At 41.7% G+C, this 26,627-nt stretch overlaps 1 protein-coding gene across 1 annotated transcript in view; it reads left to right on the top strand.

Moving 5' to 3' along the window:
• The first annotated feature begins 6,213 nt into the window (after nt 1-6,213).
• Nucleotides 6,214-26,627, top strand: part of shank3b (SH3 and multiple ankyrin repeat domains 3b) — a 33,996-nt gene continuing 13,582 nt past the window's right edge. The window contains exons 1-12 of the mRNA XM_083902663.1: nt 6,214-6,342; nt 17,205-17,376; nt 17,559-17,762; nt 18,876-18,947; nt 19,040-19,148; nt 19,246-19,397; nt 20,712-20,841; nt 21,047-21,084; nt 21,231-21,347; nt 21,606-21,683; nt 22,187-22,253; nt 22,400-22,643. Coding sequence (XP_083758789.1) covers nt 17,209-17,376; nt 17,559-17,762; nt 18,876-18,947; nt 19,040-19,148; nt 19,246-19,397; nt 20,712-20,841; nt 21,047-21,084; nt 21,231-21,347; nt 21,606-21,683; nt 22,187-22,253; nt 22,400-22,643 — 1,379 coding nt within the window. The 5' untranslated portion in view covers nt 6,214-6,342; nt 17,205-17,208. The remainder of the gene's footprint in view (nt 6,343-17,204; nt 17,377-17,558; nt 17,763-18,875; nt 18,948-19,039; nt 19,149-19,245; nt 19,398-20,711; nt 20,842-21,046; nt 21,085-21,230; nt 21,348-21,605; nt 21,684-22,186; nt 22,254-22,399; nt 22,644-26,627) is intronic.

The raw sequence follows: 26,627 nt of genomic DNA, 5'->3' as shown, positions 1-26,627 counted from the left end.
TTGGAGCGGTGGGTGTGGCCACAGCGGACGTGTGGTCATGTGACCAACGTTGAAAATGCAGTGCGTAAACTTAAGTCATAAAATGCTAAGTTTACCCCCCAGAACCGAATTTTTTTTTTACGTCCCAGTTCCGACAAGTTTGTGTTGGGAAACAATTTTTTTGCGAATTTTAGGATCCGATGACGCGTTCCTTCAACATCGACGTCTAGCGATTAGTAAGCCTTCGCTAACTGCGGGGTCTTTGGAGAGGTGGGTGTGGCCAAAGCAGACGTGTGGTCACGTGACCAACATCGCAGATGCAGTACGTGAAACATAATATATATTTTTTTTTATTACTTTTTCGCCCGATGGTCGGATGTTGCTGGTAAAGGTTTTAGCGTCTGTATTAGCGTACTGGCCCTTTAACGCTCTTTTCCCCCCCAAAGATAACGTTCACTTTCATTATCCGGTGGTTATTTATTCAACCGTTTAGGAATCACGCTACTGAGACGCTAACGTCACAAACGTTACATTTCCCGCCAAAAGTCCTGAGGTTTTACGGTAATGACGTAAAGTGTTCTCTGTTTTCCGGTTTCCATAACGTCCGTCTTCCGATCTTAGCTGACATAGAGCCAAAGCCTGGACAGATCGCCAGCCCATAGTTTTTTTTAATTTTCTAGCTATCGCTAACGGTCTCTGAGTTACGGTAACGAGACGTACGCATGACAAATGTTCAGTGCGTAACCTTTAGACAGGTTTATTCGCAAAAATAAGAACGTACTAAAGTACTTTTAGATAAAAATCAACTGTTTTTCGTAGCCTCAATAATGCGGTGTGTACCAGTTGTAGTCAAAAAGTCGGAATTTCCGAGGTCTAGGGGGGCATTCTGGGTGTTGATTTCCGACTTGGGAAGTCGGAGAAGCTTCAGAGCGCTACGTGTACGACGAGCTAATGTGAAATAAATACGACAAAAGTTGGGGCTTGTGAAGTTGCTCCGACTTTCCGAGCCTGAAATCCGACATTCCAGTTGAGACTCGGAACTCGGAAAGTCGGAGAAACCCTACAAAACCCCCCCGACACAGGGATTCCAAGATGGCTGCCACCGCTGATCGTGTCATTTTTGTTTCGCAGTAAATCCATCGTACACAAAGCAATCTTCGAGTTTTATACGTGCACGTTAGCTTCGCTGTTTGTGGGCTTTTTTTTCGACTGCTATTGCTAACAAAGGCTAGCCCCGAGACGCGTTGTCCATACTCGAACACAGTGAACTCTTTAGGCAAAGCCTCGCTTTGCAGAGGCCGCCATCTTGTGTTGTCGCGTTTCTATAGCATCGGAAATTCGGAGAAGCCTCAGAGCGCTACGTGTACTACGGACTTAACTAAATATACGACAAAAGTTGGGGCTTGTGAAGTTACTCCGACTTTCTGATCTGGAAATCCGACCCATGGTGGCATTCCGGTTGAAATTAGGAACTCGGAAAGTCGGAGAAACTTTACAAACCCCCCCAACGCAGGGATTCCACGATGATCGCGCTAAATGGCAATAAATCCGTCATATACACTGCTAGCACTGCTATTGCTAATAGAGGCTAATCCGAATCCAAGTTGCGGAGGCGGCCATCTTATATTGTCGTGTTTCTATAGCGACCCGAACCGACAGTCGGAGAGTTTGTACGTCATCTGAAGTAGAAGTTTTACTCCCCCGCAGGCCACCGTAGTTCCCTGACTCGCTTTCAAAAGCACACATTTTTGCGTCATTATCGGTGAATGCCGCCGTAGTTTCGGGCCCTGGACGCGAGGGCGTATTTAATCTGCGTTAATCCTGCTCCCTCGCCGCAAAGTCCCACGACGCGATTAACCTTCAAATGTTGTTTAGCTGTAATTATAGTTCCGGTCTCTAGGGGGCATTCGCAGAGATCTGGGATTTCGAGGCGAAAAACTGGACGCGTTTCATCTCGTCGCTTTTGGTTCCCAGTGATGTGAGAAAGTTGTGTGTGTGTGTGTGTGTGTGTGTGACAGTAAGAAAGAAACAACAGTGAGTATTATCAGATCCTGCCATCGGTTACCATGGCGATGGCCGAGGGAGCTCTGTTTCCAGGACACTCTCTCTCTCTTCTCTCTCACACCACGTTCACACCTAACAACGAAGCGAGTCTTCTGAGATCTGACCGGCGCCGAGACCACGCTCACGGTCCAATATCGCATTTATTTATTTTTTTGTTTTTCGCATTCTCTGCGACGTACGGGGTTGACGAACGAGGAGGTGAGAAGACGGCATACGTAGTCGCGCTCCTTTAGTTTTCACTGCGCGTTTAACATGCTGAGAAACTCCTAACGCAAATTAGCTTCGGATATTCGTCTGAAGTGGAAGTGTCGTTGTCCTGTATTCTCGTGTGTGTGTGTCCACTAGGGGGCGACACCGCTCGTTTCAATTCACACCAAAGGTGAATGTTCTGGTGCGTTCCTTTTACCTCGGAAATCGGAAATGGGAGTGACGCAAACGCTGAGTTGATCGCGTTCCAGTCGCGCAATTGGGGGAAAAGCTCGTAGAAAAGTATGTTGTTTTTCGCAGAAAAGACGACGTATAAGTATATGAGCGCTCTACGTGAAGAAGTGTTGAGGGGTTTGCGAAGCTCCTCCCACATTTTCCGAGTTGGAAATCCCAACATTCCAGTTGAACTTCCAACTTGGAACTTGGAAATTCGGATTTCTGTCACCAACTCTTATGCATCATATTGCTCGTATTACACCATCATCGTGTTTATTCGCGTTATCTAAGCTAGTAACGGGAGCAAAGGTACACGGCTCGAGCTAATGCTAGCAATAATCACGGACGATATATCGTGTGTGCTTGTTCTCGCGTTTCCTCGCAGACCAGTTGACACATAAATCAACTTTGTGATACGTCGGGACGTCGTACGAATCTCACATTCGCAAAAATTCCGAAATATTAATTGTGTACTGAAAGTTGAAAACTTTTAACGTTAGCGAACAAAACAGATTTTGTTTTTTTTATACCCGTGTGATATGTGAAATCTGCGCGGAGAAACCAATTTAGCATTATTTGTTTCTATTCTACTTCAGTGTTTCCCAAACACTGGGTCGAGGACCCACAGACGTGTCGTGGGCGAGTCTTTTCGGGCCCCCGAATAAATTAGCTGAATTTTCTAAAAACCTGCGATTTCTGTGAATATGATTTTAAAGAACAAAATACATAAAAATAAGTTGTAATTTACATAATTACACATGATATATACGTTTTATTTATGGTTGTTTAGAGTCAAATGGACCATAATGCAGTGGGTGCTTTGGGGGCGTGGCTATGCTGTGATTGACAGCTCATAGTTTTCTTTAAATTTTACACGGGACAGAACAGGACGTGTGTGTGTGTGTGTGTGTGTGTGTGTGTGTGTGTGTGTGTGTGTTATCAGTGCTTCTCAGCTTTTTCCTGCCAAACATCCATTTCCTTGGCAACGCAGACTGGAAACAGGAAGTGTGTGTGACAGGAAGTTCCTCTAAAATCTTTGTCAAGACTTTTTTTTGAATTGTCCTCCTGTTATATTCATGTTGTCATGAATACCTACTGGTTTCCTCACACACACACACACACACACACACTAAGCTGTCTAGCATGCCACCTTAGCTAGTAGCAATTAGCATGCAAGTGATTCACAGCATGGTAAGCTAACAGGAAACACAAAGGTCCGACAGCTGCTTACTGTCTGCGTCTGAAACAACAACAATAATCGTATGTATTTATTTATAAAAGTGAAGAATTGTGACGATGCTAGCTACCTGCTAACACTCGCACATGCTTCCCGAAACCTCCAGGATCCTGATCCACACAGAATGATCCAGACCAGATTTGTCCGAAACCTTTTCTTTCCCCTTTTGACATTTGACCCCGAGCTTCCTTCAGAAGTTTGAGCTCCTCGTCGTTGTCTCAAATGTTCGCGTTTTCCATCTAAGCTAGCATATTCATCGTGGCTGAAACTCATCTCGCCTGTAGACACTTATGCTAGCTAAAGTTTACTGCGCTGAGGGGCGCCCCCCGGTGCCCACAACCAGTATGAGTTCTGTTTTCTGTCGACACGGAAATTGAAAACAATTTTTTTTTTTATTTTGTCATTTCGAAAGTGTTTAAAAAAATGTCTTCATCCACGCTAACTCTAAACACTGTAGTACATACCCCAGGCCTCTATGTGGCACTGTAGCGCTGCGACAGAAAGTTTCTATGAGACGGCGTCATAGAAAGTTCAGACAAAATAAACGACCAAATGTTCTCCAAACACAAGAGAATGGACAACAACGATGCCAACGACGACAAACGTTGGCGACAGAGCTAACGAAAAAGAGCTAGCTGGGATTACGACATCAGCGTTTCCCGAGAAAAAATGCTGTTTCCACGAGCGTAAAACTTCAAAACTCATTTCCGTGTGGACAGTCTCCGATAAACGACGCTCGGCGTTTGATTTTGTGGTTTGGCGACGGCCGATAAAAGAGCAGACTGACGATCGTCGAGCTCAGACACAAATTAAACAGGATTGTCGAGTAATCCCGCGTTGACTCGGCTCCGTCTGTTTGCGCTCCGCTCATCTCTAATCCCCGACAACATCTGTCAGGTGAAAAATATACTCACTCACTCTCCCACACCAAAGCCCATAGAGAAAATCAGTGATTTTAGCTCACGGGCGACACAGGAGCTGCTGGTCTTCTGCTGCCTCGTGTGGTCACTTTGTGTCACTGATTTTAATCCAGATAGAAGCCAAAGTCACTAAAATAAGACATTGTAAGTTAGTGATGGAGGCAGCAGTGGATCAACAACTCCTGTGAACTCCTGTGTCTCTGTGATGTTAAAATCACTGGTTTTCTCTATGGGGTTTGGTGCAGGGAGAGTGAGTGGTTTAAAAACACATATTAGCCACTTCAGAAAAGACTCAGCTCATAAAATCCACGTCAGTTTAAGTCTACGACATTTTGGGAACGTGTTCACGTCTTTATTTCACTGTTAGACAGACTTTAACGACAGGAAACTGAAGTTTGTAAACCGCTCGCTCTCCCCACACCAAAACCCCATAGAGAAAATCGGCGATTTAAGCTCACGGGGGGGGGGGGGGACACAGGAGCTGCTGGTCTACTGCTGCCTCGTGTGGTCACTTTGCGTTCACCGATTTGAATCGAAACGAAGCCGAGTTTGACAAAATCAGACGTTTGAAGTCGGCGACGGAGGCAGCGGTGGATCGACAACTCCGGTGAACTCCTGTGTCTCTTTGACGTTAAAATCGCTGGTTTTCTCTATGGGGTTTGGTGCGGGGAGAGTGAGCGGTTTTTACAAAAGTGGAATAAAGACGCGAAACGTCTCCGTAAAGATATCGTAGACTTAAGCGGACGCCGGTTTTAGCGTAGAGGCTAAAACGTGTTTTTTGTTGCTAGCTCAGCTGCCGTCCAACAGTTTCCCCGTCCTCCATCCATCAGGGACAACAACAACAGCAGAAGAAGAAGAAGAAGAAGAAGAAGAAGAAGTCTCCTCCCGTGTCGTCGTCCTCTTCTTCTTCTTCTTCTTCTTCTTCTTCTTCTTCTTCTTCTACCTCAAACCCTAAAAATAAACACACAAATATAGACTGTGCCCGTTGCACATGTGTGCGCTTGATGATAAACGACTCCCACCGATCCGAGGGTTTCAAACTTTTACGTAACGCCGAAGTGCCAGAGGAGGCGCCACCTCCTCCTCCTCCACCTCCTCCACCTCCTCCTCCACCTCCTCCTCCTCCTCCTCCAGCTTCCATGCAAAACACACACACACAAACCTGCCGTGATATTGTGTAACGGACGTGAACCTGAAACGTCCTCCACCAACTGCATCAGTGTCTGACCCACTTTAGACCAAAATACTCTGTTGTCTCTGGAAAAACCTCCAATCTTCTTCTTCTTCTCTCCTGACATGTTTTTTCTCCTCCTCCTCCTCCTCCTCCTCCTCCTCCTTCACATCCTGGTCTCCTTTACCTCCCACCCGCCTCCTTCCTCTTCCTCCCTCTCTTTCCTCCTTTTCCTACAGGATGGGCAGGGCAGCTCCCAGAATACAGCCTGAACCTCTGAGACCTCACTGAGCTCCTGCAGGATTCTCTCCACAACCACCTCCTCCTCAACCTCCTCCTCCACCTCCTCATCATCATCCTCCTCGTCGTCGGGATTAAAAAAAGCCTTTCCTCCGGGGATACCGCGACGTCGAAACGAGAACCCAGAAGAAACCTGGAACCAGGAACCAGAAGACGACGGAGGTCCGGAGCCAGAACCAGGACGAGCAGAGACCAGCAGGAACCAGGAAAGGCCGTCGGGAAAAGTTTGATGGGACTGCAGACGTTAGGTGAGCGGACTCTTCTTTTTTTTTAACGGTTAATGTTTAACGACCGGAGGTTAAAAATTAAAACGGCTTCAGCGGCGGCGGCCGGTGATTCCCACGAGTCACAAGGTCGTGGTGGTTTTGTGTTGATTCTTTTGTGACGAGCTGAAGGTTCCAGATATGAGAGTTAAAAAAAAAAACCTCGATAACAAACAAAAGTCAATTCAGGATTCAGCCAAAATCGTTTCACGTCTTTATTTTCACTGTTAGACAGACTTTAACAACAGGGAACTGAAGTTTAAAGTAAAACCACTCACTCTCCCACACCAAAGCCCAAAAAAAAAACCTCGATAACAAACAAAAGTCAATTCAGAATTCAGCCAAAATCGTTTCACGTCTTTATCGTCACTGTTAGACAGACTTTAACAACAGGGAACTGAAGTTTAAAGTAAAACCACTCACTCTCCCGCACCAAACCCCATAGAGAAAATCACTGATTTTTAGCTCACAGGGACACAGGAGCTGCTGGTCCTCTGCTGCCTCGTGTGGTCATTTTTGGTCACTGATTTTAATCCAGATAGAAGCCGAAGTCACTAAAATAAGACATTGTAAGTTAGTGATGGAGGCAGCAGTGGATCAACAACTCCTGTGAACTCCTGTGTCTCTGTTGATGTTAAAATCACTGGTTTTCTCTATGGACTTTGGTGTGGGAGAGTGATTGGTTTACAGACGTCAGTTTCCTCTTACTTGAGCCCTTTGTAGTGAATAAAATCACCATAAAAACAAGTCTACGACATCTTGAGAACGTGTTTACGTCTTTATCTTAATGTTAGACAGACTTTTCCGACAAGAAACTGAAGTTTGAAAACCACTCATTCTCCCGCACCAAAGTCCATAGAGAAAACCAGTGATTTTAACGTCACAGAGACACAGGAGTTGTTGATTCACTGCTGCCTCCATCACTAAGGTGATTTGTGTTGATTCTTTTGTGACGAGCTGAAGGTTCCAGATATGAGAGTTAAAAAAAATAACCTCGATAACAAACAAAAGTCAATTCAGAATTCAGCCAAAATCGTTTTCACGTCTTTATTTTCACTGTTAGACAGACTTTAACAACAGGGAACTGAAGTTTAAAGTAAAACCACTCACTCTCCCACACCAAAGCCCATAGAGAAAATCACTGATTTTTTAGCTCACAGGGAAACAGGAGCTGCTGGTCCTCTGCTGCCTCGTGTGGTCATTTTTGGTCACTGATTTTAATCCAGATAGAAGCCGAAGTCACTAAAATAAGACATTGTAAGTTAGTGATGGAGGCAGCAGTGGATCAACAACTCCTGTGAACTCCTGTGTCTCTGTGACGTTAAAATCACTGGTTTACTCTATGGACTTTGGTGTGGGAGAGTGAGTGGTTTACAGACGTCAGTTTCCTCTTACTTGAGCCCTTTGTAGTGAATAAAATCACCATACAAACAAGTCTACGACATCTTGAGAACGTGTTTACGTCTTTATCTTAATGTTAGACAGACTTTTCCTACAAGAAACTGAAGTTTGAAAACTACTCACTCTCCCGCACCAAACCCCATAGAGAAAAAATCACTGATTTTAGCTCACGGTGGACACAGGAGATGCTGGTCTACTGCTGCCTCGTGTGGTCACTTTGTGTCATATATACCGCAAAGCAGGGGAAAAGAACTTTACGCTAACCCTACATGTCGTTACGGTAGAACCTCGGAACTTCCGCGGAACGACCGTCACTGTCAGATTTGTGAATATTTGAGCATTCTTTGACCGTTCTACACTCTTAGAAATAAGGGTTCCAAACCTGTTCTTCCACAAGGGCTGTGGTTCTACCTGGAAGGGTTCTTGGTAACACGAATGGTTCCAGTAAGAACCATTTTGATCCAGAGAACCCTTTAAAACCCCTTTCCTGAATAGGAAAGTTCTTGGTGACACTCAGGGTTCCACCTGGTACCAAAAAGGGTTGTCCTACGCTCTTAGAAATAAAAGTGCTAAGTAGAACCGTATAAGGTTCTTCGGCTTGTCCTCATAGACTCTTAGAAATGAGGGTTCCAAAAGAGTCCTTCTAGAAGGGCTGAGGTTCTACCTGGAACCATTTGCTTCTGAAAAACCCTTTCTTCGGGAAAGGTTCTTGGTAACACTAAAGGTTCCAGTAGGAACCCTTTAAAACCCCTTTCCTGAATAAAGGGTTTTAAAAGGGTTCTTGGTGGAACCCTTCAAAAGGGTTCTACTTAGCACTTTTATTTCTAAGAGTGTAGGAGAACCCTTTTGATGAACCCTACTTGAACCCTTTCTTCGGGAAAGGGTTTTTCAGAAGCAAATGGTTCCAGGTAGAACCTCAGCCCTTGTAGAAGAACAGTTTTGGAACCCTTATTTATAAGAGTGTATGAGGACAAGCCGAAGAACCTTATATGGTTCTACTTAGCACTTTTATTTCTGAGAGCGTAGAGCCTTTGAATAGACCTTCTTGTCGTGGTCCAGCTCAGAACCTTCTCGCAGATCTACGAAACGCAACTTTTACGGTCGTTCACAATCGTTCTCCGTGGAACCCGTTATCTCCACATTGGAGAAGCTCAGGCTTCTTCTTCTTCTTCTTCTCAGCGGGGAGGTCTTCATCTTCATCTTCGTCTTGAAATAACTTCTTCTGTGAGGGAGGGGGGAGGAGGAGGGGGCGGGGTCAACGTTTCAATCACTTCCCGTTTTTTTTCTTTTTCTGTCCTGATCTGAATCGTCGTCGTCCTCCCACTCAGCGTGAGAAACACTGGCAGCTCTCTACGCTCGACTGGAAATGAAGAAGAAGAAGAAACAGAAGAAGAAAGAAAGAAAGATCGCCCACATGACTCTGAGGAGCAGTGGGAGGAAACGTCGTAGCTTTAAAAAAACGTTAATGATCCACTTTTACTGATCAGGGTTTAGATTCCTGCTGCTAAATATACTGACGGCTCCAAAACAGACCGAGGACTGAGGTCCTTTAAAGGTACAACGTTACAGCTGAGTAGAAGCTACGTTAAATACTACGTTAACTGCTACGTCAACTACTTCCTGTTACCGCTAATGTTCTACAGTTCGACAGTTGTGTACATAAAAACGTGTATAACTGCAATATTTATTGGCAAGCTGTTAACGGTAAACCCGATTTGTTCTGCGATTTTGACGGCTAACGCTAAAAAAATAACGTTAGTAGAATTTTTTTTTTTTACGTAAACCATAACGTCAACAAAAAAAGCAACTTTATTTTTATTTGATAGAGTTACCTAGTTGAATAAAAGACATCATAAATATGTAAATTTGTTTTTTTACAAGATACCGATTATTAGCTATTAGCTTTTATTGCTACGGCAAAAGTTTTTACTCAAGAAGTGGTTCAAAAGCCGGAGGTGGTGGCTTTTATTTTGAAGGATATTGTATAAACAAACGTTCGCTTCCACGACTAAAAAACAAAAATAATACAAATTTATTTTTACGTAATAAATAATAAATAAATGATAACATTAAAAAAATAATTTTTTTCGACAGGAAGTCGTCAAGCTTCCACGACTAAAAACCATAAATAATACAAATGTATTTTCGTGATTAATAAATAATTAATTAATGATACCATTAAAAAAATATTTGTTTCTATAAATAATTAAATAATGATAAAATATAATAATATTTAAAAAAAAATATATAAATAAAAAATAAAAATGTGCTAAAATGAAAGATATCGTACAAAAAACGTCCGTTTTATAAGAACAACGACTAAAACAAGACGTTACATACAAAATTTTGTATTTATTATATAAAAATAACGTAATATAACATTATTTTTATTGAATTTTCGACAGGAAGTCGTCAATTTTCCGAACATTTGTCAGGTAAACAAACGTTCGCTTCCACGACTAAAAACCAAAAATAATACAAATTTATTTTCCGTAAAAAATAATAAATGAAAGATACCATTAAAAAAATATTTGTTTCTATAAATAATTAAATAATGATAAAATGTAATAATATTAAAAAAAAATATATTAAAAAAAAAAGTGCTAAAATGAAAGATATTGTACAAAAAATTCTCCGTTTTATAAGAATAGCGACTAAAACAAGATGTTAAATACAAAACGTTGTATTTATCGTGTCAGAACTTTAGCGTAAACCTCAGTTTTACGCATGTGATTGAACATTTCATTTTTGCCAAATAGAAGTGAAAATCCAGACTAAATCTTCCATACTGGACCTTTAAGTGATGAAATGAGTAAATAAATGACATTTTAAATATTTAATAAAGCTGCTCAGCTGCGTTTCTGCAGCATAAATAATTCCAGCGGCCGTTGAAAAGGAAATGTTGAAGTTCTAAAACGCAGGTTCACACAATCGTCTTATATAATTCAGAAGAAGAAGAAGAAGACGAAGGAGGACGGAGCGTCTGTGTCGGCAGACGACAGCGATCACAGTCTCAAACGTACTCGAGATGATCAGAGAAACACAGTGTTGTGCGTCAGCAAATGCAAATTCACTGTTTTGTTCACAGAAAAGTCAGCGATTGTGAAAAAGTCTTCACAAAGAAGCAGGAGGACGAACAAAGACGTTAAATTTAGACGCTCTTTGTGTCGAGATCCTGTTAATTAACCACGGATCAGACATTAGAAGACGCTTATAAACATAAATACGTCTGTAAAATTTCATAAACGCACAATTACTGCTTTGAAAACACTTATTAAGATGTTTATTCACGACTGTTAGGTTTTTATAATGGTTTAATTAGGTAAATGTTCTATAATCAACGCTTATTAAGGCTTAATATCGTTAATAAACGTTAACTTATAAATCTTAACTCACTTTTTTGTTAGCCGTCGAAATGTGGAATTATACGCAAGTGTGTACGAAACACTGACGCCTCCAGACGGGTTATAGCTACATAAACGTGTAGAAAAGCGTACGTCTTTTAACATGTTTTTTTTTTTTTTTTAGCCTTACGTTCACGCAAAAAACGTTGTTTTAGATCAATGATAATGAGTTCTTCGGAAAACTGCTGATAATTGGAAATTACAAAATGTGTGATCTGCGATATCTGCGATATCATAGTTGTGATACAATCGCTGTGATACGATATCTACGATAGCTGCGATATGTACGATAGCTGCGATATTTACGATAGCTGTGATATTTACGATAGCTGCGATATCTACGAATACTGCGATGTGATGGCTGTGATACGATAGTTGCGATAGCTGTGATATCGCCGATAGCTGCGATGTGATAGCTGCGATACAATAACTCCGATAGCGGTGATGTGATAGCTGCGATACAATAACTCCGATAGCTGCGATGTGATGCGATAGCTGTGATACAATAACTCCGATAGCGGTGATGTGATAGCTGCGATGCGATATCTACGATAGCTGTGATATCTTGATAGCTGTGATATCTACGATAGCTGCGATATCTACGATAGCTGCGATATCTACGACAGCTGCGATATTTACGATAGCTGCGATATCTACGAATACTGCGATGTGATGGCTGTGATACGATAGTTGCGATAGCTGTGATATCGGCGATAGCTGCGATATACAATAACTCCGATAGCTGCGATGCGATAGCTGTGATACAATAACTCCGATAGCGGTGATGTGATAGCTGCGATACAATAACTCCGATAGCTGCGATGTGATAGCTGCGATGCGATATCTACGATAGCTGCGATATCTTGATAGCTGTGATATCTACGATAGCTGCGATATCTCCGATAGCTGTGATATCTCCGATAGCTGCGCTGCGATAGCTGCGCTGCGATAGCTGCGCTGCGATAACTCCGATAGCTGCCATATCTATGATAGCTGCAATATCTACGATAGCTGCGATATGATGCGATAGTTGCGATACCTGTGATATCTCCGATGGCTGTGATGCGATACAATAACTCAGATAGCTGCGATGCGACAGCTGCGATACAATTACTCCGATAGTTTGCGATACAATAGCTGCGATATCTACGATAGTTGCGATAGCTGTGATATCTCCGACAGATGCGATGCGATAACTCTGATAGCTCCGATAACGTGAAAAGTTAAAAGTGCGGGATTTTCTCTATTTATTCACAACGTAGAGGTCAAAGGTCAAAGGTCATCCAGTCCATGTATTGAACGTGGATGGAGCATCCGTTCACGTAGCTTTCTCCACCGTTGAATTTATCCTCATTCGTTTGAGCAGCGCCACCGTGAGGAGACGGGAAGTAATGACGCCCGGCGGGTGAAACTGGCAGCAACTGTTTTACTTTAGCCTCGATTGTCGTGTTTTCCGTGGATGGATATCGAAGGTTAATCCGTCCAAACTGTTGTTGTTGTCATGGAGGTCAGAGACGACACGGTTCTAATCATTTCCGCACAGGAAGAAGGTTTTGTGTTTGAGCAGGAAGTCGACCGCGAGCGTCTGATTGGTCGGACGTGAAGAGCAGCAGCTGGAAATCAAACCTGACGATCACACACGGGCAGAGTTGTGAGGCAGGAAGTGGACGAGTCTGCTGTAACGAGACGATGCAGCTCCGCACTGTGACCTTCGCTCTCACACATTATTTATAGCGTAAATTCTGCCAAACAAAGACACCGTGAACCTTCAGATTAGAAAACGTACGCGACGTTCAACCCGAGGCAAAACAAACCGATAATCTACGAGTTTGGTCGCACAAGGTCGTGAGCGCCCCCTATACTGAGAACTGGAACTTTTCCTGTGCAGTACATATCCCAGACCTGTATGTGGCGCTGTAACACTGCTTTATTTGAATATATATATATATGCAATCACAGATTCAGAAAACAGGAAAACTCTCCCACACCAAACCCCATGCAAAAAAACAGTGATTTTAGCTCACGGTGGACACAGGAGCTGCTGGTCCACTGCTGCCTCGTGTGGTCACTTTGTGCCACTGAAATACATCCGAACGAAGGATTTTTCAAAGCCGAATCGACAAAATAACTCATGTGAAGTTAGTGACGGAGGCAGCGGTGGATCTGACGACTCCTGCGAACTCCTGTGTCTCTGTGACGTTAAAATCGCCGATTTTCTCTATGGACTTTGGTGTGGGAGAGCGAGTGGTTTTACGAACTTCAGTTTCCCGTCGGAAAAGTCTGTTTAACAGTGAGAAAACGACGTAAATATGTTCTTAAGACACCGTAGACGCAAATTGACGTAGATTTTATTCGTTTGGTGGGGTTTTTTTAAGTTGCGAAAACCCGTTTTTCCGCGTTTGAGGCTATTTTTTTCGCGACACCGACAGCACATATTTGACATAAGACCCTGAACACATGGTGTTTTGTAATAATTTAACTGAATTCAACACTTTCTAAGTGAAATATTTGACTTAAGGGCTTTTTAAAGGGAGATAAAAGTGACGACATGGAGTGCAGCAGTATTTGCGGAATGGTCCTTTAATTATTTTATTTTATTTTTATTTTTTTTATTTTTTTTTTTAATACGAGTGGACTCTGAGACGTCCTCCACACCTGAAGTGTCCCTGAACTCACCGCCCCGTGTTTTGGTTTTTTTACCCACAAACGCCTCATCATTAAAGAGACTGTGTGGATGTGAGGGCGAGCGAGGTTCACACACACACACACACAGAGAGAGAGAGAGAGAGAGAGAGAGAGAGTCAGCAGGTAGGTTGGTAGTTTTTCAACAGGAGCTGCAAAAACCGTTGCCATAGAAACAGCGAGGATGTAGATCAGGGGGCTTTTTTTAACACACACACACACACACACACTCAGAGTGACACAGTGAGGTTAGCACAGGATTCCCTGCGATTCCAGTTTCTATGACAACTCACAACTCGTCCTCCTCTCGCTTCCTCGTCTCCGTCTCTCTTTCATCGTCGTCCACTCCCCGACTTCGGCTCCTCGTCTCCCTTTATTGACAGGAGCCGTAATCGAGCCGCTAATTGGGCGCCAATGATCGTTAGCGCGAGACGATAATTAAAGTCAAAACCAGGTCGCGCGTCGAGCGGAGGCGCATCCGCCGCTTAAGGGAGCGTCGGAAAATTGCTCGCCTGGGGGGGGGGGGGGGGGGGGGGGATTAATCATTTGATGGTCCATAAAAATGTGTAGAGATGAGTCAGACGTTATGGGATGGAGCTCACGTTACAAAGTGACTTAGATAAATAAGTGTGTACCGCCAGTGGTACGCAAATGTCAGGGATTGTGATCAGCGTTCGTAGAAAATAGAACAAATAACAAAATTATATGCATCTCGCTTATTTACGTCTGGTGCAAAATCGCCAGAAATGGACGCCAAGATTCCAAAATGGCCGACTTCCTGTTGAGTTGAGGCCATGGTTACGGTCGACTTTTTTGTTCGTCTCGGTCGCTAACATCTTCCCACCAATTTTCGGGAAATTCGGTCGAACTCAACGTATTTCTGACGTCATAGGGCACTTCCTGTTTCGTGGTTATGGACAAAATTCAAAATGGCCGACATCCTGTTGCGTTGAGGCCATGGTTACGGTTGACTTTTTTCGTTCATCTTGGTCGATAACATCTTCCCACCAAGTTTCGGGAAATTCGGTGGAACTCGACGTATTCCCAAAGTCATGGGGCACTTCCTGTTTCGTGGTTATGGACAAAATTCAAAATGGCCGACATCCTGTTGTGTTGAGGCCGTGGTTACGGTCGACTTTTTTGTCCGTCTCGGTCGCTAACATCTTCCCACCAAGTTTCGGGAAATTAGGTGGAACTCGACGTATTTCCGAAGTCATGGGGCACTTCCTGTTTCGTGGTTATGGCCAAAATTGCAAATGGCCGACATCCTGTTGTGTTGAGGCCGTGGTTACGGTCGACTTTTTTGTCCGTCTTGGTCGCTAACATCTTCCCACCAAGTTTCGGGAAATTAGGTGGAACTCGACGTATTTCCGAAGTCATGGGGCACTTCCTGTTTCGTGGTTATGGCCAAAATTGCAAATGGCCGACATCCTGTTGCGTTGAGGCCATGGTTACGGTTGACTTTTTTGTTCATCTTGGTCGATAACATCTTCCCACCAAGTTTCGGAAAATTCGGTGGAACTCAATTGTACCTCTGTTTTCACCTTAGGGGGGCGCTATAGAGCCCAACTTTTAAAGAGTTGTCTCTCAATCTGATGATGATGAGTTATAACTAGAGATTATAACATTTATTTGATTAATCCATTATCAGTCGAGTTTTGCTCTTCCCCATTTTCTCTTTCACCACAACCGGCCTAGGCAGATGCTGCCGTTTTGTGTTTCTCTTCTCTCTATAATATTGAGAGGTTTCTGCCTTGATAAAAATGTATCTTGACTAAAACACTGTTAAATTGTACATTTTTAATTAATTACTGTTATTTTATCCTCTCTATCCTAAGCTACTCTATTTGCATGCTAACTTTAGCTCCATGTGTAACAACAACACGTCTCATTTCCTTCTCAATGTTACTGGACAATATTTTTGACGTAGCATTAAATCCTTACATGTCGTTAAATTCAAAATTATGCAGAATTCATTCAAAAAATAACAAAAAAAAACCTTGTTCTTGTAACTCGATATAAATAAACTGAGCTCACAGATCACACGGATCCACCTCCGCTCGTATGAGGCCCTAAATTTGCAAAAGTGGTGATTCATGTGTTTTCTGAAGCAGTGAGTGAGTGTGTGTGTGTGTGTGTGTGTGTGTGTGTGTGAGTGTGTGAGTGAGTGGACGCTGGGCTGAAAAACAGGAAGTGATGTCACATCCTGAGGCCATTATTAGCGGAGAGGAGAAGGTGCAGGTCAGATCAGAGTCAGCGGACGACAAAGAAGAATTCCAACGTGACATGAAGGACACTGTCCACCAAATGTTACATTTCAAAGATATCCAGCGTCTGCCTAGGCCGGTTGTGGTGAAAGGACACCGTATCATTTATACAATCAGTAAAAACAGATACTTAAATCAATATCAACTTTAATCATAGCATAATAGCAAATGACAACAATAGTACGACTAATAATAATAATAATAGCTGATCTGGATCCTGCAGCCCAGGAGTCTCAGTATGTCTTTTAGAAAGAAAAACACAGATTCAAAGATATGCAGCATATGCCTAGGCCGGTTGTGGTGAAAGGACACCATGTCATGTATACAATCAGTAGTTTTTGAAACTGCAAAACCTTTTGACAACTTTTCACCTTTGATGTGTTTCGTACGAATCGGCACGTTTTTTTTTACGTCGGTGCGACAAACGCGCTCGGACAAGTTCGCTCATTTACGTCGGACGCCGAAATTCAAAATTGCCGACTTCCTGTCGCGTTGAGGCCATGGTTACGGTCGACTTTTTTGTTCGTCTTGGTCGTTAACATCCTCCCACCAAGTTTCGGGAAATTCGGTGAAACTCAATTTTGCCTCTATTTTCACCTTTGGGGGGGGGGGGGGGGGTGATGAGTTATAACTAGAGATTATAACATTTATTTGATTAATCCATGATCAGTCGAGTTTTGTTCTCCCCCATTTTCCCTTTCACCACAACCGGCCTAGGCAGATGTTGCCGTTTTGTGTTTCATGAGTGTTTTTACTTTTTATTCATGTGCTTTTATTAGGATCAAAAATTGCCACGTTTTTATGTGATGCCAGACATTTCACGTACGACGACATTGAGGCGTTTCGCACCTTTTTTCCCCCGATGCCGACGGACGCGGACACACATCGCACATCCGATGTGTGTCCTCGTCTCCAGGCTGCAGGAAACAAAAACTCTGAACTCGCCCTTTAAATGTAGCTCCATCGAGCGCCCGAAGCTGAAATGTAATGAAGTGTAAAGTAACAGGAGAACGAAAATGGCCTCGTGTTTCCAGCTGTAGTTGACGACGTGTGTGTGTGTGTTTTTTCCCCGTGTGTGTGTGTGTGTTGTTAGCCACATGCCTCTGAGTCCGGCTGCTGACACCAAACATGATCGCCCGCGGCAACAGGCGGTTACTAACGGCAACCCGACAGGCTCTGCTGTTGCCAGGGACGACGACACGGATGACACACCTACCGGGAACAGCGTTGTCGTCCGCATTGGCATCCCGGACCTGCAGCAGACGGTAACACACGTACACACACACACACACACAGACACACACGTGTGTGTGTGTGTGTAGGGTTTATTATTCAGTTATGTGGATGTAAACATGGACGGTGTGCGCGCTGAGGTCTCATTGCAAACATAATGAATGAATCAGCAGGACAAACCCATCTGTCTGTCTCTTTCTCTGTGGCTCCTCAGAAGTGTTTGCGGTTGGACCCAGAGTTACCGGTCTGGACCAGTAAGCAGAGGGTTCTGGTGACGTTGACTCAGTCTCTGTCGGATGTTTTGAACTATGGTCTCTTCCAGCCGGCGTTCAACGGCCGAGCCGGAAAGTTTCTGGACGAGGAGCGGCTGCTGAAGGAGTATCCCCTCCCCCCCATCACGCCCATCCCGTACCTGGAGGTCAGTCCGCGTCGTAGCGCGTTTGCGTAGCGTCAAATCGCAGCCGCGCATTAGGGTTTACGCTGCGTCTGCCTAGGCCGGTTGTGGTGAAAGGCCAAATGAGGGAAGGCGGAAACGAGGTGGAGACGACTTTAATCGTAGCGTAATAACAAATAACGACAATAGTACTACTACTAATAATAATAATGATAATAGCCTCGCAACTGGATCTGGATCCTGCAGCCCAGGAGTCTCGGTATGTCCTGCAGAAGCCCAACAGTTTCACAACGAACAGACACAGATTCAAAGATATGCAGCGTCTGCCTAGGCCGGTTGTGGTGAAAGGACATATGAGACAAGGTAGCGACAGACACAATGTCAACTTCAATCATAGCATGATAACAAATGACGACAATACTGCTACTGCTAATAATAATAATAGCCTCGTAACTGGATCTGGATCCTGCAGTATATGCCAAGGCCGGTTGTGGTGAAAGGACACCATATCATTTATGCAATCAGTAGCATTAATTGTTACAAAAAAACATATACTTATATAAATTTTAACAAACAAATGATGACAATGGCTACCTAACCCTAGCCTCGCAACTGGATCTGGATCTGGATCCTGCAGTATATGCCAAGGCCGGTTGTGGTGACACATATACTTTTACTACAATTTGAATCGTAGCATAATAACAAAGACGACAATACTACTACTACTACTAATATTAATAGCCTTGCATCTGGATCTGGATCCTGCAGCCCAGGAGTCTCGGTATGACCTGCAAAAAAAACGACAGAGTGGAAGAGCACAAACTAGAAAAGGCAAAGAACAAGTGTCATGAGTGTTTTTAGTTTGTATTCATGTGCTTTTACTGAAACGCAGGATCGAAAATAGCCACGATTTTAGCTAATTTGGTACCGCGTTTAACCCATCGCCTTCAAGAGTTTAGGAGTAGTGGGCGGACCCTGGCTAGGGAACGTTGGCTACCTTGTTTCCTTCCCAGTCTTAATATTTTCCGAAACGCTGTTTCGTGTGCTCAGGCTAATCGTACCTTTCTGACGTTTGCGGCGCGTTTCAGTTTAAGCTAACGTCTTAAACATTTTGTTTGGACGTCTGTGTTTCCACAGTTTCGTTACAAGCGCAGAGTTTACACGCAGAGCTACGTGGACGACAAACAGCTGGCCAAGTTACACACCAAGGTACGCACACACACACACACATACTTAAAGCACGCTAACATAGCGTCTTCGTACAGTTAGCGCAGTGACGTCGTGTTGTGCGTGTGTTTCAGGCCAACCTGAAGCGTTTCATGGAACATGTTCATCAGAAGAACGTGGAGAAAGTTTCCAAATGGCTAGAGAAAGGTCTCGACCCAAACTTCCACGACTCGGACAGCGGCGGTACGCACAACAACAACAACAACAACAACAACAACAACAACACACGCGTCTAACCCATCATCACAAAGCTAACCTGTGTGTCTCGGTCCGTCCTCAGAGTGTCCCTTGACTCTTGCCGTCCAGCTGGAGGAGAGCTGTGAGCTCATCAAAGTCCTGCGCAGCGGTGGAGCTCACCTGGACTTCAGGACCAGGGACGGCATCACGGCGCTGCACCGCGCCGTCCTCTGCAGGAACAGCGCCGCGCTCACCGTGAGGAAACGCTCCGCGCACTCGCGCTACGCTCGGTAGCGACGCTAGCAAAGCAAGAACGCGGTCCACTTTTTATGTGGTTGAACAAAAACGTCACGGCCGGTTTTTTAGCAAATAGCCTTTCGCGCACGCTAACTATCCTATTTTGCCATATTTAAGTAATAATTTCCGGATTTTTCTGACTGTGCTGTGAGTGCCCCCTTGTGCCGGAAAATCATATTTTAGCCACTTAACATATATAAACATGTATAAAAATATGTGCTAATATCTGGTCACATCCTTCGACGGACTTTTACAACAGGAAACTGAAGTTTTATAAACCGCTCACTCTCCCACACCAAACCCCATAGAGAAAACCAGCGATTTTAATTAAAAACAAATATAACAGCACACGGGAGTTGTTGATCCACTGCTGCCTCCGTCACTAACTTCATACGTCTTATTTTGTCAAATTCGGCTTTTGAAAATCTTCGTTCAGATCGACTTCAGTGACACAAAGTGACCACACGAGGCAGCAGTAGACCAGCAGTGTGGGAGAGTGAGTGGTTTTCAAACTTCTGTTTCCTGTTGATAAAATCTATCTAACACTGAGATAAAGACGTGAACGTGTTCTCAACATATCGTAGACTTGTTTTTATGGTTATTTTATTCAGTGCAAAGGGCTCAAGTAAGTGGAAACTGAAGTTTGTAAACCACTCACTCTCCCACACCAAAGTCCATAGAGAAATGAGTGATTTTAACATCACAGAGACACAGGAGTTGTTGATCCACTGCTGCCTCCATCACTAACTTACAATGTCTTATTTTGTCAAATTCGGCTTTTAAAAACTTTCGTTCAGATCGACTTCAGTGACACAAAGTGACCACACGAGGCAGCAGAGGACCAGCAGCTCCTGTGTCCACCGTGAGCTAAAATCAGTGATTTTCTCTATGGGGTTTGGTGTGGGAGAGTGAGTGGTTTATAAACTTCAGTTTCCTGTTGGAAATGTTTGTCTAACAGTGAAATAAAGACGTGAACGCGTTCTCAAGACGTCGTAGACTTAAACTGACGTAGATTTGATCGGATGAGTCATTTGTTAAGTGGTTAAAATCTGTTTTTCTGTCTGTGAGTCAGTGCCTCACATTATCACAACTGTCCCTTTAACACAAATACATATATATATATATATATATATATATATATATATATATATATATATTCATGTATATGTATATATATATATATATATATATATATATATATATATATATATATATATATATATATATATATATATATATTCATGTATATGTATATATATGTGTGTATAATAGACGCTGCTGGATCTCGGAGCGTCTCCAGACTACAAGGACAGTCGAGGCCTCACTCCCCTCTACCACTCTGCCATGGTGGGCGGCGCCCCCTACTGCTGCGAGCTGCTGCTGCAGGACCACGCCACCATCGGTACGGAAGCCCGGAGCGACCAGTCCGGCCTGTCACTGTGTGTGTGTGTGTGTGTGAGAGAGTGTGTGTGTGTGTGTGTGTGTGATGATGTCACCGCTGCCCTTTAAACAACGGCTTTTGTTATTAGCGAACTTTAAATTGTGTTGTCGTTGAGACATTCCACTTCCTTCCCCGCTGAAATATTTCCCTGTTGTCATGGTTACAGGGATGACTGATGAGAACGGGTGGCAGGAGATCCACCAGGTGATACACACACTCACACACACACACTCACACACACACACGCACACACACACACACACGCACGCACGCACCGACCGGTGCTGATAATAAGTCGGAGCTCTGCACCATTATGATTTTTTTGCCTGTGTGTGTGTATGTGAGTTCAGGCATGTCGCTATGGCAACGTGCAGCACTTGGAGCACCTGCTCTTCTACGGCGCCGACATGAGTTCCCAGAATGCATCAGGAAACACGGCACTGCATCTGTGCGCGCTCTACAACCAGGTAACACACACACACACGTATGATTACATAATAATAACAACAGTGCAGGGGCGGTCCAAGCCTTTATGGGGCCCTAAGGGGCTCATAAAGGGGGGGGGGGCTCTGCGTCACTATTATTGTGATAAATGTAACACTATAAATTGTGTTAATCATAGTTTCCCGATTTCTTTAATATGTAAAAAAAAAAAATGTTGTTGTGTGTCACATGTTTTTGTTTGTTTTTGTGATTAACAAAATGGCCGCCGCTGGTTTTCGCAGGACAGCTGTGCGCGAGTGCTGCTGTTCAGGGGCGCGAACAAGGACATCAAGAACTACAACAACCAGACTGCCTTTCAGGTACGACAACAACACAACAACACAACAATCCTGTGTGTTTTTGGGCTGTGTGCGTTGTTTGTGTCTGATTTTAGCCACGAAACAAAAACAACACATAATAAAATACGCGTTAGCTTAAGTCTACGATAGCTTAAGAACACGTTTACGTCTTTATTTCACTGTTGGACAGAGTTTTTCAACAGGGAACTGAAGTTTCCCGTTGATAAAGTTCGTCTAACAGTGAAATAAAGACGTAAACGAGTTCTTAAGATGTCGTAGACTTAAACTGACGTAGGTTTTATGAGGTGAGGATGTTGACGTCCGTCTGCTGGCAGCCATTTTGTCCCTCAGGGCGAATGCAGGAAGCTAGGGCTAGCTAAGCACGGCTAACGTCATGTTCAACTTCAGTGTTGACAGAGTGTGTGTGTGTGTGTGTGTGTGTGTGTGTGTGTGTGTGTGTGTGTGTGTGTGTGTGTGTGTGTGTGTGTGTGTGTGTGTGTGTGTGTGTGTGTGTGTGTGTGTAGGTGGCGATCATTGCTGGGAACTTTGATTTGGCAGAAATCATTAAAATCCATAAAACGTCTGATGTTGGTGAGTTTTTAAAACACATTTTTAATCCGGTGACGCTTTATTTACGAACCACTAGCTTGTTAACTCTGTGTGTATGTGTGTGTTTCTGTGTGTGTGTGTGTGTGTGTGTTTGTGCACGTGTGTGTATCTGTATACATGTGTCCAAGTAGTTCCCTTCAGAGAAACCCCGTCCTACACCAAACGGCGGCGAGGCGGCGACCGCGGTGGCGGCGGCGCCCCGCGGTCGCCGACGGCGGGGAACGGTCTGTCGTCGCCGCGCTCTCTGATTCGCTCCGCCAGTGACAACGCTCTGGAAAGTCCCGCCTCCTCCCCTGGCCCCTCCCTCCAAAGCCTGGAGACGCACCACGACACGCACACGCACTCGCTGCGACGACACACGCGCAGACTCAGGTATTTTCAGTGGAAACGAGTTAGCGGCGAGTTTTTGACGTCATTTTTTCTTTCTCGCGCTTGTAGTACTTTTTGTTTTGTATAGATAGTACTTTTTGTTTCATAGTACTTTTTGTTTTGTATAGATAGTCATTTTTTTGTATAGTTAGTACTTTTTGTTTTGTATAGATAGTACTTTTTGTTTCATAGTACTTTTTGTTTTGTATAGATAGTCATTTTTTTTGTATAGTTAGTACTTTTTGTTTTGTGTAGAAAGAACTTTTTGTTTCATAGTACTTTTTGTTTCGTATACATAGTACTTTTTTGTATAAGTAGTATTTTTGTTTCATAGAAGTAGTATTTTTTGTTTCTATATATGTAGTACTTTTCATTCAGTATACATAGTACTTTTCAGTATACATAGTACTTTTCATTCAGTATACATAGTACTTTTTTCATTCAGTATACATTGTACTTTTCATTTCGTATAGGTAGTATTTTTCATTCAGTATACATAGTACTTTAGTTTTCATTATCGGTAGTACTTTTCATTCGGTATACATAATACTTTTGTTTTGTATAGATAGTACTTTTCGTTCAGTATACATAGTACTTTTCACTCAGTATACATAGTACTTTTCATTCAGTATACATAGTACTTCTTATTTCGTATACATAGTACTTTTCAGTATCGTAGTACTTTTCACTCAGTATACATAGTACTTTTCATTCTTTTTTTTTTTTTTTTTTTTTAAGAACCCTTTAAGTCCCGCAAGGGGAAATTCAATTTTGCAGTGAGTTAGTGAACACACACAGCACACAGTGAGGTGTAGAACATGTAACCCAGCGCAGTGAGCTGCCATGCCAGTGAGCGGCGCTCGGGGAGCAGTGAGGGGGTTAGGTGCCTTGCTCAACAGCACTTCAGCTGCGGACTGGTCGGGGATTGAACCGGCTACCTTCCGGTCTCGAGCTCGAAGCCCTAACCACTAGGCCACAGCTGCCCCTTCAGTATACATAGTACTTCTTATTTCGTATACATAGTACTTTTCAGTATCGGAAGTACTTTTCATTCAGTATACATAGTACTTTTCATTTCGTATAGGTAGTAGTTTTCGTTCAGTATACATAGTACTTTTCAGTATACATAGTACTTTTCGTTCAGTATATATAGTACTTTTTGTTTCATATAGGTAGTACTTTTCATTCAGTATATATAGTAATTTTTATTCAGTATATATAGTACTTTTTGTTTCATATATATGTAGTACTTTTCGTTCAGTATACATAGTACTTTTTGTTTCATATAAGTAGTACTTTTTTTCTCATATATGTAGTATTTTTCGTTCAGTATATATATTACTTTTCATTCAGTATACATAGTACTATTTGTTTCATATAAGTAGTACTTTTTGTTTCATATAGGTAGTACTTTTCATTCAGTATATATAGTACTTTTTGTTTCGTATATATGTAATACTTTTCGTTCAGTAAACAGAGTACTTTTCGTTCAGTATAAATAGTACTTTTTGTTTCATACAAGTACTACATTTTGTTTCATAATACTTTTTGTAGTACTTTTCATTCAGTATAAATAGTACTTTTTGTTTCATATATAAGTAGTACTTTTCGTTCAGCATATATAGTACTCATGTTTCATAAGTAGTACTTTTCGTTCAGCACACATAGTACTTGTTGTACACAGTATATACTGTAGCATATTGTCTAGTGTACATAGTACTTTTTGTTTCATATATAAGTTGTACTTTTCATTCAGTATATATAGTACTCATGTTTCATATATAAGTAGTACTTTTCGTTCAGCACACACAGTACTCGTTGTACACAGTATATACTGTAGCATATTGTCTAGTGTACATAGTACTTTTTGTTTCATATATAAGTAGTACTTTTCATTCAGTATATATAGTACTCATGTTTCATATATAAGTAGTACTTTTCGTTCAGCACACACAGTACTCATTGTACACAGTATATACTGTAGCATATTGTCTAGTGTACATAGTACTTTTTGTTTCATATATAAGTAGTACTTTTCATTCAGTATATATAGTACTCATGTTTCATATATAAGTAGTACTTTTCGTTCAGCACACACAGTACTTGTTGTACACAGTATATACTGTAGCATATTGTCTAGTGTACATAGTACTTTTTGTTTCATATATAAGTAGTACTTTTCATTCAGTATATATAGTACTCATGTTTCATATATAAGTAGTACTTTTCGTTCAGCACACACAGTACTTGTTGTACACAGTATATACTGTAGCATATTGTCTAGTGTACATAGTACTTTTTGTTTCATATATAAGTAGTACTTTTCATTCAGTATATATAGTACTCATGTTTCATATATAAGTAGTACTTTTCGTTCAGCACACACAGTACTTGTTGTACACAGTATATACTGTAGCATATTGTCTAGTGTACATAGTACTTTTTGTTTCATATATAAGTAGTACTTTTCATTCAGTATATATAGTACTCATGTTTCATATATAAGTAGTACTTTTCGTTCAGCACACACAGTACTTGTTGTACACAGTATATACTGTAGCATATTGTCTAGTGTACATAGTACTTTTTGTTTCATATATAAGTAGTACTTTTCATTCAGTATATATAGTACTCATGTTTCATATATAAGTAGTACTTTTCGTTCAGCACACACAGTACTTGTTGTACACAGTATATACTGTAGCATATTGTCTAGTGTACATAGTACTTTTTGTTTCATATATAAGTAGTACTTTTCATTCAGTATATATAGTACTCATGTTTCATATATAAGTAGTACTTTTCGTTCAGCACACACAGTACTTGTTGTACACAGTATATACTGTAGCATATTGTCTAGTGTACATAGTACTTTTTGTTTCATATATAAGTAGTACTTTTCATTCAGTATATATAGTACTCATGTTTCATATATAAGTAGTACTTTTCGTTCAGCACACACAGTACTTGTTGTACACAGTATATACTGTAGCATATTGTCTAGTGTACATAGTACTTTTTGTTTCATATATAAGTAGTACTTTTCGTTCAGTATATATAGTACTCATGTTTCATATATAAGTAGTACTTTTCGTTCAGCACACATAGTACTTGTTGTACACAGTATATACTGTAGCATATTGTCTAGTGTACATAGTACTTTTTGTTTCATATATAAGTAGTATTTTTCATTCAGCATATATAGTACTCATGTTTCATATGTAGTACTTTTCGTTCAGTTTAAATAGTATTTTTTGTTTCATATAAGTAGTACTTTTTTTCTCATATATGTAGTATTTTTCGTTCAGTATACATATTACTTTTCATTCAGTATACATAGTACTATTTGTTTCATATAAGTAGTACTTTTTGTTTCATATAGGTAGTACTTTTCATTCAGTATATATAGTACTTTTTGTTTCGTATATATGTAATACTTTTCGTTCAGTAAACAGAGTACTTTTCGTTCAGTATAAATAGTACTTTTTGTTTCATACAAGTACTACATTTTGTTTCATAATACTTTTTGTAGTCCTTTTCATTCAGTAAACATAGTACTTTTTGTTTCATATATAAGTAGTACTTTTCGTTCAGCATATATAGTACTCATGTTTCATAAGTAGTACTTTTCGTTCAGCACACATAGTACTTGTTGTACACAGTATATACTGTAGCATATTGTCTAGTGTACATAGTACTTTTTGTTTCATATATAAGTAGTACTTTTCATTCAGTATATATAGTACTCATGTTTCATATATAAGTAGTACTTTTCGTTCAGCACACACAGTACTTGTTGTACACAGTATATACTGTAGCATATTGTCTAGTGTACATAGTACTTTTTGTTTCATATATAAGTAGTACTTTTCATTCAGTATATATAGTACTCATGTTTCATATATAAGTAGTACTTTTCGTTCAGCACACACAGTACTTGTTGTACACAGTATATACTGTAGCATATTGTCTAGTGTACATAGTACT

The sequence above is a fragment of the Microchirus variegatus genome (assembly GCF_963457635.1).
Source record: "Microchirus variegatus genome assembly, chromosome: 16".
Lineage (NCBI taxonomy): Eukaryota > Metazoa > Chordata > Actinopteri > Pleuronectiformes > Soleidae > Microchirus > Microchirus variegatus.
This window is presented reverse-complemented; position numbering and strand designations above follow the sequence as displayed.